General features: G+C 40.4%; 3 protein-coding genes across 5 annotated transcripts; 2 read left to right on the top strand and 1 right to left on the bottom strand.

The window, feature by feature from the left end:
- Positions 1–2,937: 2,937 nt before the first annotated feature.
- Positions 2,938–6,145, bottom strand: LOC306838095 (uncharacterized protein). Its single transcript, XM_079366061.1, has 4 exons — positions 6,037–6,145; positions 4,700–5,380; positions 4,490–4,594; positions 2,938–4,205 (listed from the first exon to the last, which is right to left on the bottom strand). The coding sequence occupies exons 2-4, from the start codon at positions 5,333–5,335 to the stop codon at positions 3,270–3,272; spliced, it is 1,677 nt and encodes a 558-aa protein (XP_079222187.1). The 5' UTR covers positions 5,336–5,380; positions 6,037–6,145; the 3' UTR covers positions 2,938–3,269.
- A 47-nt stretch (positions 6,146–6,192) lies between these two features.
- Positions 6,193–8,844, top strand: rnps1 (RNA binding protein S1, serine-rich domain). The gene is made up of 7 exons (XM_079366062.1): positions 6,193–6,276; positions 6,878–7,024; positions 7,127–7,312; positions 7,432–7,537; positions 7,848–8,001; positions 8,094–8,235; positions 8,381–8,844. Coding segments are annotated over exons 1-7 (843 nt in total). The 5' UTR covers positions 6,193–6,274; the 3' UTR covers positions 8,487–8,844.
- A 644-nt stretch (positions 8,845–9,488) lies between these two features.
- On the top strand, positions 9,489–12,850 carry tekt1 (tektin 1). 3 transcript variants are annotated; one of them, XM_079365688.1, is made up of 9 exons: positions 9,489–9,601; positions 9,790–9,906; positions 10,135–10,380; positions 10,501–10,666; positions 10,828–10,956; positions 11,104–11,235; positions 11,661–11,886; positions 12,166–12,362; positions 12,649–12,850. In XM_079365688.1, the coding sequence occupies exons 3-9, from the start codon at positions 10,215–10,217 to the stop codon at positions 12,806–12,808; spliced, it is 1,176 nt and encodes a 391-aa protein (XP_079221814.1). In that variant the 5' UTR covers positions 9,489–9,601; positions 9,790–9,906; positions 10,135–10,214; the 3' UTR covers positions 12,809–12,850. The 3 variants fall into 3 exon arrangements, with proteins under 3 accessions (XP_079221814.1, XP_079221815.1, XP_079221813.1); XM_079365689.1 differs by lacking the exon at positions 9,790–9,906 and having other exon boundaries at positions 10,193–10,380; XM_079365687.1 differs by lacking the exon at positions 9,790–9,906.
- Positions 12,851–13,225: the final 375 nt, after the last annotated feature.

Genomic DNA, 13,225 nt, shown 5'->3' with positions numbered 1-13,225 from the left:
TTTTAATCCTGATTTTCTATAGACCCCTAACTCCTTCTAAATAATCTGAGCTGTTCCAGGTATGTCACCTTGTCACAGTCTCAGTTAGTTTCAAACATTAACTAACATGTGTCTTCTCTTCTTTCTATATTCTTCTATGTGTTATGATGATGATAAGCATATTGTTTACATTTAGTTAAAAGACGACTTTGTCCATGTTTCTTATGACTGTAATAACCTCTTACAGAGCGAGTTGTACATTAAGCCAAAGGATAAACGCAGTTCATTTAAGTTCAGGGGCGTTAAGTTCCCCGACTTATAATAATTAACAAATGGGATCATTTAAAGAATAAAGACTAGAAATTATAATAAAACAAAGATTTATTTATACAATAAAGAATCACTAACAAAAATAAACAGCCACAAGACTCTTAAATAAGCTGTCAATTTATAACACGAGCAGCTCCCCGTCTGTCTTGTAGCCTCCTCCAGCTCCAGCCACACTGCACCTGATTAATGCAGGTGAGACCAATAATCCAATCATGGCCACCTGCAACATAGAGGAAAGGGTCACATAAGGGTAGATGGAAAAAAACAAGATGGATGTAATGGATAACATTTGATAGCAGATTGTATATTTGGTCACATATTAACTCCTCTTTCTTCACTTGTGTTTTACTCCTTCGCCTGCAGTGAGAGAGAATTAATTGGATCTGACTCACGTTGTCGACCCAATTCTTGCACATTTTTTAAATAAAGGAAGAAAAAACATTGGTTCTTGTCACCTTTTTTTCTTCTCTTCACGTTTAAAGACGATAGATTAGCTGTAATTGAAAACCTTTTTCTGCAGTGTCCCAGTTTAACCACGGTGCTGGGCACTGTTGGAGTGCTGCTGCTCGTCTTTTATGTGTTTTTTTCCCAGCTTTGATAGTCAGACAAAGGAGCCTCCTGGACACAGGCCACTGCCACTTATTGGAAATTTGCTGCAGCTGTCTAAGTTACCTCACATCACACTGTATGAGGTGTGTATAAAGACATGTTGGACTGAATGTTTCTGTCCTAATTACTAAATAAGTTAAAAGCAAAGGGTTACGTGTGTGTTTAGAACACATTTTCTACAATTTCCATTTAATAGTGTATTTTTGTTCAAGTAATGTGAGATATTTTATGGCCTTTATTTTCAGCTCTCCAAAAAATACGGACCATTGTTCACATTCAATTTTCAAGCAGGCTCTGGTCAGCAGTGATGGATTTTCAGAGAAAGGAGTGTTCCCAATTGTCCATGACCTGAACTTAACTCATGGTAAAGATCTTTGCTTTTTCTGATTGAATAATTGTAGTTTATCTTTTCCTGAGGAAACGAGCTCATTTACAAAAAAAGTAGGAAAAACATATGATTTTGACTTCTGCAGGAATTATTTTTGCCAATGGAGACTCATGGAAAGAAATGAGGCGTTTTGTGCTGACTAACATGAGAGACTTTGGAATGGGTAGGAAAGCCTGTGAGGATAATAATAGGAGACACATGAAAGAGTTGATCAGAGGTTTACAGGACAGTCTGAATCCACAGATGTGAAGAGGTTTGGTAGATTCATTTCTGGCCTGCAAGATGCAGCAGGAGCTACACAAGAAGTGTTGATCTATGTTCTTTGTAATGCGGATTTAAATAACGGTAAACACATTTATAACATTACACTTATGACATGACCTCTTGTTTTTCTCATGTGGAGGCACTTCTAAATGTTGATTCTGTAGATAACACTGAATCCTTGATGCATCCCTTGTAGCTTGGGTTGGGGCTGAAAATAAAGTTCGTCTTCAGCTCATTTTCTCATCCTTTCATTACAAGACCAGGTCCAGAAGGAGATGGACCAGGTAGTAGGAAGACATGTGGTGCAGACACGGGACAGGAAGAAACTTCCATACACTGATGCTGTCCTCCATGAAATACAGAGAATGGCCAACACTGTCCCAATAACTAGACACCTCCAAGATGTCACCTTCCAGGGCTTCTTCATCAAGAAGGTAATTAATTTACAGGATGTTTCCACTCTGGCTCAGTCCGCTGAGGGTGACTGGTTTGAACATTTTAGTTCACTGAAGTTCTTCAACATCAAGAACAAAAAGTGGATGCAACAGCTTTTGTATTTCTTAGAGAAATCTTGCCTGGGTGCACAGCTCTGAGAAAATTGAAAAAAGGTTGGCACCCCACTTTGTTTATACCCCACAAAAGTGACACGGGCTGATATTTTTCACAGGATGAAGTTTTGCTTTAACATTGGCATCATCTTGATTTTTATTTATACTGTCATCATTACACTAACACTAATGGATGCATTCATAATTCTCATACATCTACAGTGCATTTTTCAGCATCTTCTCCACCGTCTCCTGGGGAACGCCTGTGCTGGTTCTGCTGTCATCATGAATGGGAAATGCCTCATCATTTCAACCCAGCCCATTTCCTAGATAAGGAAGGACATTTCAGAAAGAAAGATGCTTTTCTACCATTTTCTGCAGGTAAGTTTGAACAAACCGTTGACTCAAACCAAGACCTTTTAAGAGAACACAACTTTGGGATTTTCTTTGCGTTTCATTCCAGGTGCAAGGGCTTGTACAGGGGAAAGTTTGGCTAGGATGGAGCTGTTCCTCTTCTTCACCTCCCTCTAACACTTTCATTTTACTCCTCCACCCGGAGTCAAAGAACATGAAGTGGATGTGGCACAGGTTGTGGGCTTAACCCTCACTCCGTCACCCCATGAACTCTGTGGTATAAGCAGGCTCTGAGTAACATTACCAGTGAGCCTTATTTTAACCTAATGAAAACTGTTCTGTTTTGTCATTAACACTGGTTTGATTTAACTGTACAAATATAAAAGCATTAAAACTGTTTGTGTGACATGTTTTTAAAGGAAACCTTCTCACACACCACCTTGAACTAAAACACAAGAAAAAGACTTCAGATTACTTTTGTTTAATCAGTTAGCACAGAGGTATGAAACCATCAATAGATGATACAAAAATAAGAGATCAGTTAGTGTTTAACAAAATGAAAACCTGCAGAAACAAAAGCTCTTTCATGTTATTGTCGCCTTAAGTAAAGACAATCTTCAGACAGTCTACAAACTGTATTGCTGTTTGTATTATATTAAAATGTATTTTGAAAATAAGTTAATTTGAAGAAATGCTACAGCATACTTTTCTTTTTTTATAAAAACGAGGTTGATTAAATTAAAAATCTGAATAGACTTAAAATAAGCACCTCCAAGCCCTTACTTTCCAAACACTATCTATGGTCCTTCCACTTTGACTATATTGATCTGTTGATCCTGGGAAGACTGCTCAGAGTTCATCATCAGCTGGGTGGACACACTGCAGTCCTGGAGAGTCCTGGCTGAACAGCTGCTTGGAAAATCGGATGCTTTACTCTCTGATCCTCTAAAAGTCTGAGTGTATGTAGAGCCATAGGACTGTGTGTAAGTTGGAATGTGGCTTTGACTGTTTGACTGCTGTGGGTAAGCATAGGTTTGTGTTGGAGGAGTGTGCGTTAGCGGGAGGTTCTCAGAATTGCTACATGTCGGAAACCCATTCATACTTGACGGGCTCAGACCAGGCAGTTTAAAGGCCTCTGCATGTTCTAAACTCTCTAAAGAGTTGAAGCTTGGCTGGTTTTGGCTGCACTGACTGTACGTGCCTTGACTGAAGTTAAAGGTGTCTTGGCTGAAGGAGGCAGATGCAGAAACTGGCAAATCACAGAGTGACGGGGTTTTGTTTTGTGGCTGTTGAACACTGCTACATTGTCCTATTTTGGAGGAAAAGCTCTGCAGAGTGCTGAGGATCTGCTTCTGAATGTGTGTCTGCTGCGCCTGCTCCCTCTCCAGGCGGCACTGCTGCTCCACCAGCATCTTCACTGCAAGACCCAAACTATGCACCTCAGTGCCCAGAGTTTTGATCTGATCCTGCAGACCACCTCTCCCTACTGCGTCTTGCACCGCCTGATGGGGACTTGGGTTGCCCTCACTTCGAGTGACGCCCTGACCTCCAGGGGTCTGCAGACGAATGGCTGCAACCCCAGGAGCAGAAGGTGTTAAAGGTGAAGGTGATCGATTCGGAAGACGAATGCCGACTCGAGGAAGAGGGTGAAGGGACCGGGAAGATGGACCTGGTCTCTGTGTGAGAAAACGCCTGGGAGCAGTGGCTCCTCCAGGTTGATCTTCCATAACAGTCTGGGAAGCAGAAAAATATGTTAAAGTAAAAAACGACAGGTAGAATGCAATCCAATTTACATAAAAATAAGTTGATAATTAGTCAGGCTCCCAGAAGGAGGTAGGAACAAATGACCTGAGGTACAGCTGACAGGTCGTAAGAAGCAGCAGCCACTCATTGATAAAGTTTTAGCATTCGACTTTATCACTTAACAAGAACAAAGTAACAAGAACTGGCATTCATGAATTGGCACACACAAAACGCTGATATGATTTATGATTTTTATTAGCAGCACTTTTTTCACCTTTTCATTGGTTAGATCATATGTTTCAGATTGTTGTGATGGAGTACTCAGACCTTGGCCACTTAAGTGATCTTTCCTCAACAATGATGCCATCTGGTGGAACGACTGTTGAAAAGCAATTTGAGCGGATCAAGCCTAAATCTTTCTGAACATGGTAAAAAAAATATTTCACAGCTTTTGAAACATTCAGTCACAAATCCAGCAGTTTACCTTCATCTTCTGTGACAGTGCTTTATCTAAAATCCTCTTTCGTGCTGCCAGTATTGGATTGGTGGCTGGAGAAGGAGTGACTCTTCTCCTCATGACTGCTCCAGATGCGGTTAGTGTGGAAGACACAGGGCCTGTATTTGCCCTTGTTACAGTGGACTGGGGACTTCTTTGTTGGTTGTTCTGTGCAAGAGAAGTGACACTAACAATCTGGATGTCATTTTCCTCCTTATCTCTCCTTGGTTGGTGCTCTGACCTGCTGCCTGTCTCCCCAGACCCTGATGGCTTTGCACCAGCAGCTGGATTTGTTGGAGTCTGTTTGGAAAAGTTTGCAGCTGCTGCAAAGCCAGCATGCTGAGTCGCCTCCCGCAAAAGGTTTTGGAGATGAATATTATTCCAGCTTTCTTGCACTGCACCTGCGCGAGGATGCACATGTGCTTGTGATGTGCTGCTTCCAGCCTCCAGTGGTCTGACCCTCCCTGGTGGTCTCCCATGAAACTCCCTCAGGTACAGATAGATGGCCTGGGCGGACACCTTGATGTTCTCCAGCTCTAACACAGCTTTTATCTTCCGAAAACTGAGACCAGCCTTCCGTAGCTCCACCACTTTTTGTTTGGCTGCTTCATCCAGCCGGCCCATGGTCTGTCACTCACGAGGAACTGTGCGAACTGGTCTATTGATCCTCTGGAAGAGTCAGAAACAAAGTCAAATGTACAGAATATTAATTGTGGATCTCTCACTGCTTTCTTCTTACAGTATGTCAAAACACCAGTAATTCAGGACTACACTAACACCAGCATTAGTGACAAAATAAAACACAATTCAAACTTTCTATCACATTCCATCAATATTTCTGGTATAACAAACATCTTTATATAAAAAAATGTAAAATCAAAAGTCAATGTTTGTATTCAGCAATGTCGATCAAACAATTAATTCATACAATATACAGTTAAAGAATAAAACAAACCGATTCCTTTTTTTTAACCAGCATATAAGCTTGATTGTTCAGTTTTGGTATTTTATATTAATATCAATATTTTTTCTTTCTTTCAGACTTATTCATGTATGTTCAGTCAGTAAGGTCTTTTAATGGTGTTAATGTTTTTATTTTTTATTTTTTTTAAAGCACTTTGAACTGCTCTATACTTCATAAATAAACTCTTCTAGCCCCGCATTGATGGATGGTGGACACAGTTGATCATCAAATATTATATTTGATCCTGGTTTAATACATTAATAGAGCTGTGCTGACACGTCCATCTAACAGATGTTGGCAGAGATAGCACACAACAGCTAGCTAGCATATCACGGTAATAAAGTGAAGCGCTCACATTTACCTCAGTCTGAGCGTTCTATCAGGTCAAATCATTTCTCCTGCCATCATTAAATATGTCCTCCTTGCAAATATCTAATAAAGCCACACACAATTTCCCATTTAAATCCGTCCCAACATAAACAAAAAAAATAAGCTGTGTAGCTCTCAACTGAAAACGTCATTTCCGCTTTGACGTCATCCCCGCGCGACGTTTTATTAGACCGCGAGTGGTGGAAGCTCAATCGTCGCGCTCGAAGGAAATGTAAGTATTGTTTTTTTAAAAACCTATTTTAATCGAGCCAGTTTAATTTGAAGATTACATTTTAGCATAAACAATAGATGTGTCGTGTTTTGTAACCGTTTAAAACGAAACAGTTGTTGCTCTCGTTGTTTTGAGGATCCGTTTGAATGAACATCAATGGCGGCGGGTTTCTGTCCGACAGAGAAACGACTGTGGTGTTTTTAATGACAAGTTTAATCATCAAACATATGATTCATTGTGTCTAACTTCAGTAAAATACATAACAGCTATAAACTCAGTACAAAAGCATTAAACATTTCCTGCACATAAGTAGTAGTCTATTTTCAATTGCACAGGTTTAATTTGTAATTAGTTCTGAGTCATATAGGGGTCTTTCTAAATCTTGTTTTAGGTTCATTGTAAATGTTAAGGAGGGGGACAGCGGCTGCTTAATGTGTTAATTAATGTGTACTGTTTATTGGAAGTCACATCTTGTGTCCTACTACTGGATGCCTTGAATTTCCCGAGGAATCAATTCTTCTCTCTCTCTCTCTCTCGACTATAAAAAAAGAGCAGGTTGCAGTCTTATCTCCTTTTATAATGAATTTTCCCCTGACATTAGGGCACCATCACCAACGAAGCGTAAGGAGGAGGAGAAAACAAAGGATAGAGGCAAAGATAAGACTAGTACCAAGGACGGAGACAAGGAGAGAGGACGAGACAAAGCAAAGAAACGGCGCAGTGCTTCTACTGGGAGCAGTAGCAGCAGGTTTGCTTTCTAAGTGACCTTTTGAAGTCATCATTAGTGTTTGGAAGAGACTAAATCAGTGGCTAATGTGTGTTTTCCTACCTTGCCTTTGGATACAATTAGGTCCAGATCTAGCTCAACTTCAAGCAGCAGCTCTGGTTCCAGCTCTGGATCCTCAAGTGGGTCAAGCTCATCTGGTTCCAGCCGCTCTGGTTCTTCAAGCTCCCGCTCATCTTCCTCCTCCAGCTCCTCAGGCTCTCCCAGCCCCAGCCGTAGACGCCATGACAACCGCCGCCGCTCCCGCTCAGCGTAAGTGACTTTATCCAATCATCAGCTAACAATCATTATACCCTGGAGGTGTCATCTTTCTTCACTGCTTCCAAGTCATGAAAGGAATCACAAGTGTTTTTTTGTCTGTGATTCGACAGGTCCAAAACACAGAAGAGGGGAGACGATAAGGAACGAAGAAAAAGAACGCCAAGTCCAAAGCCAACTAAGGTCCACTTGGGACGTCTGACGAGGAATGTCACCAAGGTTAGCTGAGAAATTCTTTAGTCTTTTACAGCAGAACTATTTAACCTGTTTAACTATTTAGTGGTTTAATAGGTTTTTAAAGCACGTTAATGTTAATATTAATTTTACATCAATATTAAGGGATGTGATTCTTCTGGAAAGTGTGGCGGGAAAGGCACACATTGGTGCATTCAAATTTGATTTAGTTAAAACTCGATATGTTGCACCTCAACCACCTTATTTAGGGATATGCCAAAGAATTATTAAGAATAATTCAACTTGATCATTGTGTGCGCATGTTCATCCTTCACAATTTGTTTTTTTTGCACAGGAACACATCCAGGAGATCTTTTCCACTTATGGAAAAATTAAAATGGTTGACATGCCAATGGACAGGTCCCATAACCACCTGTCCAGGGGCTTCGCTTACGTGGATTTTGAAACTCCTGAGGAGGCAGAGAAAGCTCTGAAACACATGGATGGAGGTACATGAGCATTTTTCTTCTCTGCCTTTACCTCACAAGATTACTGTGCACCCTCGTTGATGAGCTGTCTGTGCTGACTTTGTTGATGATAGGTCAGATTGACGGACAGGAGATCACTGCATCTGCCGTGCTGCCTCAACGAGTCCGCCCTCCACCTCGTAGACCCTCTCCCCCCCGCAGAATGCCACCACCACCACCAATGTGGCGTCGCACACCACCACGCATGAGGAGAAGGTACAGTGATCTTGACATGATATCTTCACACAATGGCCCTTTGTCATATAAACTTGTGATAATGTTCTTTGGCTTAGATCGAGTCTGTGTCCTCCTTTGTTTCAAAGCAGAGGAGCTCATTTTAAATATTTTTGTGTCCTTGTAGATCCCGCTCACCTAGGAGACGCTCCCCAGTACGTCGCCGCTCTCGCTCCAGGTCTCCTGGGCGCAGACGTCACCGCTCTCGTTCCAGCTCTAACTCCTCCAGATAGACCTGCTGAAGGCCTCTTGATACCATCTCTTAGGTTCTCTGACTCAAGATCAGATCAGATGGAATTTCAGCTTTTCCAGACCTTATGGACCCACCAGAAATGAAAATCATCTGCATTGTAGCCTAATTTAATACCTGCCATGCATGTTGAAAACAAAACAGTTTTTTTTTTTTTTCAAATGTGAGTTTCTTTTAATGTTTTCTGTGAGTTTCTCCCAAAAAGCTAAACTCAGAGACGATGTGTAATGCTGGTCGTTGGTTTCTTAGATCCAGAAATATTTCCTTTTTAAAGTGTGACTTCTTTTTACCATGTGCTGAATTTGTAGACATTTTGAAAATAAAAATGCTCGAACAAGCAGTGTGTGAGTTCAGTTTGTCAAGACATGTTTATTTATATAGTACATTTTAGCAACACGGTCACTTAACGTGCTTCACACATGACAGTCAGGCTAAGACTGAAAGATCGTCTCTGTTAACGTTTTTAGGTCAGTCCCTCTGTTACTGAACCTATTACATCTTTTCAGAAAATGTAAATGTTTAATGTATCTGCCATACCTTCAGATAAACCACTGTGGGTCTATGACAACAATTGCATTTGTTCTGGTATGCATTCCTGGGAGAATAAGTAAAAAGACTAATGCTGATTTCAGCTGTACATCCCTCTAATACCGCTGTGTACAGGTGAGAGATGAGAGGTCTGGGAAAACGGTAATGTTAAAAGAAAATGTAGTGCAATGTAGCAGAGGTAAACATGACCCTGTGCCAACGTTTACCGGCATCAATTTAAAAATTGGTGTATTTTAAATTTAAAAAATCCCTCTGTTTCAAACCTGGACAAGTGTTTTAAATTCACATCCTAATTTCAACAGTTAAATATAGCGCTCAAATGTTTGGAAACTCATTTAATGTAGTTTTTATTTATGAGCAGCGTCCCAAACACATAAAGTCTCTCGTCTCTTTGAGACGTTTGACTGGCTAAAGGTAAACTGATCGTTTCCGCGTTTGACACTTGTTATCCGTTGCCATAGTTACTGTTTGTTTTGATGCTCTTAACCCCGCGGCTGTGGTAGACGACGACTAAACTAATATGTTTGGGAAATTCTCCAACAAATAAAGGTATTGTCAATGGCAGCTTTTTCTTTTTAGATTTGGCAAAACATTTTTTGTCAAGAACGCGATATGACACGAGGAGCGACACCTCTACAAAGCAAAAATAGAGCTAATATACGTCAAGTTTACTAGTTTGCTTGTTAATTTGTAGCTAAAGACAGATGCTAACGTAGGATAATGTCGTCTTTTCTCAGGAATATAAAAGATAAAGCTCTGTAAGACAGTGGGCTGCGTTTATGTACCTTCCCTTTTTTACAAAGACACATTGGAAATAATTTCGTCGAGCCATCATTATTGCTCTTTTAGTCTTAGTAGGTATCAGCACACAATCAAGCACAATATTTTGCATTTTGTCTTTTTGCATTTGCAGCTACAACACTAAATAAATCCACATCGTTAATGCTGCTCTGTTGCCCTTTCCTATCTGGTTGCAAAATATATTAGAACATGAATACTCTTTGACGCTATTTCAGTGTAACTCATGTCCAGATATCCCAGGGAAGGGATCAAATTATTATCATCTTTTTTATGTTTTTCAGTTCTGAGGCAACCATTAATCCACCCATCAGAATTGTGTTTCTATTACCTGCCTGTCAGTGAAGGACCACCAGCGGGAACAATGTCATTCCAGCAAAGCATTTCCCAGCAGGCTTCTGGATTAAATCTGAAGAACATGGAGACTGTGCGGGGCCATTGTGAACTCTATCGAGCAGAATGGTCTCGGCTGATGCTAGAAACAGACAGAGCATGTAAACGAATGCAGAATGATGACACCAAGCGACTTGGTAAGAAAAAGGAACGTTTCCAAACTTACTGGTCTGTGTTAACAGTGTATTACTAAAGGGACATTTCGCACAAGTACAGATAAGGACTGTTGTGATTTTTTGTTTTCTTCTGCTGTTTAGATCAGCGGGTTAGAGACATCCAGTTTCTAAAAAAGGAGTTGGAGCTGAAACTGGAGGACATTATTGTGGTGATAGATGACCTCATCGTACTGCAAAACAGAGTGTTAAAAGCCCTGGAAGCGAACAAAGAGCTTATGAAAGTCACTGTTCTCTGTCTGGAGGAGAGGTGAGGCTCAATGTTAAATAGAGAGGCTCTCAAACAAATACATGGATTTAAGGTTCTTACTACAATTCATGAGGAGCCAATTTACTTGCATTAATTTAAAACATAAAGGTTCAATTTAAAGCAGATGAGAATATTTTTTTTAATTCTTCTGTGGCCTTTAGAATGAAACGTCCTCCTGCTGAGAGGCGACATGATGATGTGGACAGAGAACTCATGAAGGAGAGGGATGTTTTTGAAGGAGTAGTGGCTGTTCTTCAGCGTGCTTTAGAGCAGATCATTGAGCAGATAAGGTAAGGCGAAAAGACAACGAAGGATTATGAAAACTCCTCATTGGGAACATTCAAAATTTGAAGACTTTTTGGATTAAAAAACAAAACAAAAACACATCTATTGTCCTCAAACCTGAGGGAAAAAAAATCAGCTGCTTTGTGTTTCAGATTGAACCGGTCTGCCAAGTACCAGCTGGAAAACAATCTGAAGGAAAAATTGGAAGCTCAAAGCATTGACAACTCCTGTGCTTTACTGACTGCTCATTCAATTGACAAGCTTGCACAAACTGTGACGATGAGGTGTTGTACCACTTACATGTTCTCCCCATAACAATAAGGAAAAAACGTACAGGTGTGCCAGACAGCATAGCCATTGTGTTGCCGATTCTTGTATAGAGTCTGTGCTCCTTTTTGCAGCGTCCCTGTGTTCCAAATCCGACCTTTCCCCTTTACTGCATGTCATTCCTCTCTTCTCCTCCCAATATTTCTTGACTCTCTTCTGCTGTCCTGTCCAATAAAGGAAACTAATTACCTAAAAATATAACCTTAAAGAAGAAAGAAAGAAAGAAAAGGAACAAGGAATACTGCATGTTCAGCAAATTGTAAAAGTGTTTGATTCTGAAACTTTTTTGAGGATTTGAATTCACTCTGAATATAAAAGGGGTCTGAACTATTCTCTTTAAGACTTGTGAAGTCCTTTTTATACATCTATTTAAATTTCTCAGCCTTGGAGTGACACCAGAGCAGTGGGAGAATATCACAGACATCCACATGGTCCAGTCGGAGCAGCAGAAGACCAACTCTCTGGCCTTACATGTACTAGTGGAGTCGCTTCTGGAACAAACGGCCACTGACATGCAAATGCAGTTCCAGGCCACGACAACAGCTTTTCAGTTTAACATCCAGGCTGTCCGAACAGCCAAAAGTCAGATGGAGGATCAGCTGGCCAAGGTAGAGAACTTGGAGTTTCTGTTGCTTTAAGAGAGTGAGCCTAGTGTTGGGAATAAAGTCATTTACCAGAGATACGAGCAAAAGCATGTGATTATCCATGCCAATTCCAAGCACATGCAACAGTTATGGGATTAACATTATGAAGTGTTTCTCTGTGCTTAGAAAACATTTATTTTATATGATTTGTGGAACTGTTTAGTGCTGATATAATTTTGCTGCTAATTAGCTTTTTAAGGCTAAAACTGACTGACCCTTGATTGACACCTCTGCTCCCTCCAGATTCTTTCTGAGGTTGCTTGTCAGAAGAGAATCAGAGAGGATCTTCAACTGGCCATCAATGACAGTGAACGTGGTCTGAGTTTGGCCAATGCCCGGCTGGATTTGCGCCGTCTGAGGCCAGCGAAAGAGCAATGCTTCGACCCAGCACAGGCGCAGCTTCTCGGTGAGGTCCAGCTGCTGCCTTCGAACATCAACAGGTAAGTCTAACACACACTGGATTTGAATGTGAAAGGGCAAGAGAACGCCTGTTTTAAAAATCAATACAGTTAGAGTTTGAAGACATAAGTGAGGATACAAATATTACAGCTTTTAAAAAGAATAATGTTATGACAAGAAACTCTGCGATATTCATAAAATAGATTAAGAGTATTGTGACATTTTTTAAAAAATTTTTTATTCCCTCTCACTTCAAATATGTAATTTGTAGAGCCGTTACCGTACAGGATTAGTAATGTGTCATCTCTTTTCCTCTGCACTCTTCAGACTGCGGGAGGCAATGGTCCGCTCAGTGGAACAGCAGAGGTCTCTGATCCGCTGCCAGCTAGAAATACAGGAAAACATCGAGTTTAAAGCAAACTCTCTCTACATTGATGAGGTCATCTGCACCGGGCACAGGAAGTCCATTACCATACGTAACTTTTGAGTCAATGCAACAACAACGACACAATAAATACGATGAAATCCACCTTGAAATGTTCAATATATTTGTATCTATTTATTTTGTATGTGGATTGAACAGGGTCTCAGTTTGAGTTTATCTAAGGCCATATCTGACAAATTCTATGTTACACTGGTCAGTGGTTTCATAAGTTAACATTTCTGTTGTTTCATTTATAGATAAGTAAAATCACATCGGCATATTTCACTTAATGATTTGTAATACAGCAGAAACTGTCTCAAGTAACCTTTGACAAGATCACACGCACTTGAACCTGAAGTTGCTGGTCCATGGTCTATTTCTTTTTCTTGTAATGCAAATTCATTGTTGTAACTGGTTATAGTTAGTGAAAAGAAATACCAATTTACTTAATATTAAAACAATCTAAAAAAAAAAAATCAC

The sequence above is a fragment of the Symphodus melops genome (assembly GCF_947650265.1).
Source record: "Symphodus melops genome assembly, chromosome: 17".
Lineage (NCBI taxonomy): Eukaryota > Metazoa > Chordata > Actinopteri > Labriformes > Labridae > Symphodus > Symphodus melops.
The sequence above is the reverse complement of the archived record's forward strand: the minus strand, read 5'-3'. Positions and strand labels throughout refer to the sequence as shown.

What these genes read in the sequence shown, in the direction of transcription:
- rnps1 (XM_079366062.1), top strand. An exon ending in CGCCGCCGCTCCCGCTCAGC is followed by an intron (nt 7,313 to 7,431) that starts GTAAGTGACTTT and finishes GTGATTCGACAG; the next exon opens with GTCCAAAACACAGAAGAGGG. An exon ending in CCACCACGCATGAGGAGAAG is followed by an intron (nt 8,236 to 8,380) that starts GTACAGTGATCT and finishes GTGTCCTTGTAG; the next exon opens with ATCCCGCTCACCTAGGAGAC.
- LOC306838095 (XM_079366061.1), bottom strand. Translation starts at nt 5,335, where the DNA reads ATGGGCCGGCTGGATGAAGCAGCCAAACAAAAAGTGGTGGAGCTACGG. An exon ending in CACTGTCACAGAAGATGAAG is followed by an intron (nt 4,595 to 4,699) that starts GTAAACTGCTGG and finishes GCTTTTCAACAG; the next exon opens with TCGTTCCACCAGATGGCATC. An exon ending in ATGATCTAACCAATGAAAAG is followed by an intron (nt 4,206 to 4,489) that starts GTGAAAAAAGTG and finishes TCTGCTTCCCAG; the next exon opens with ACTGTTATGGAAGATCAACC.
- tekt1 (XM_079365689.1), top strand. Translation starts at nt 10,215, where the DNA reads ATGTCATTCCAGCAAAGCATTTCCCAGCAGGCTTCTGGATTAAATCTG. An exon ending in CAGATCATTGAGCAGATAAG is followed by an intron (nt 10,957 to 11,103) that starts GTAAGGCGAAAA and finishes TTTGTGTTTCAG; the next exon opens with ATTGAACCGGTCTGCCAAGT. An exon ending in CTGCCTTCGAACATCAACAG is followed by an intron (nt 12,363 to 12,648) that starts GTAAGTCTAACA and finishes TGCACTCTTCAG; the next exon opens with ACTGCGGGAGGCAATGGTCC.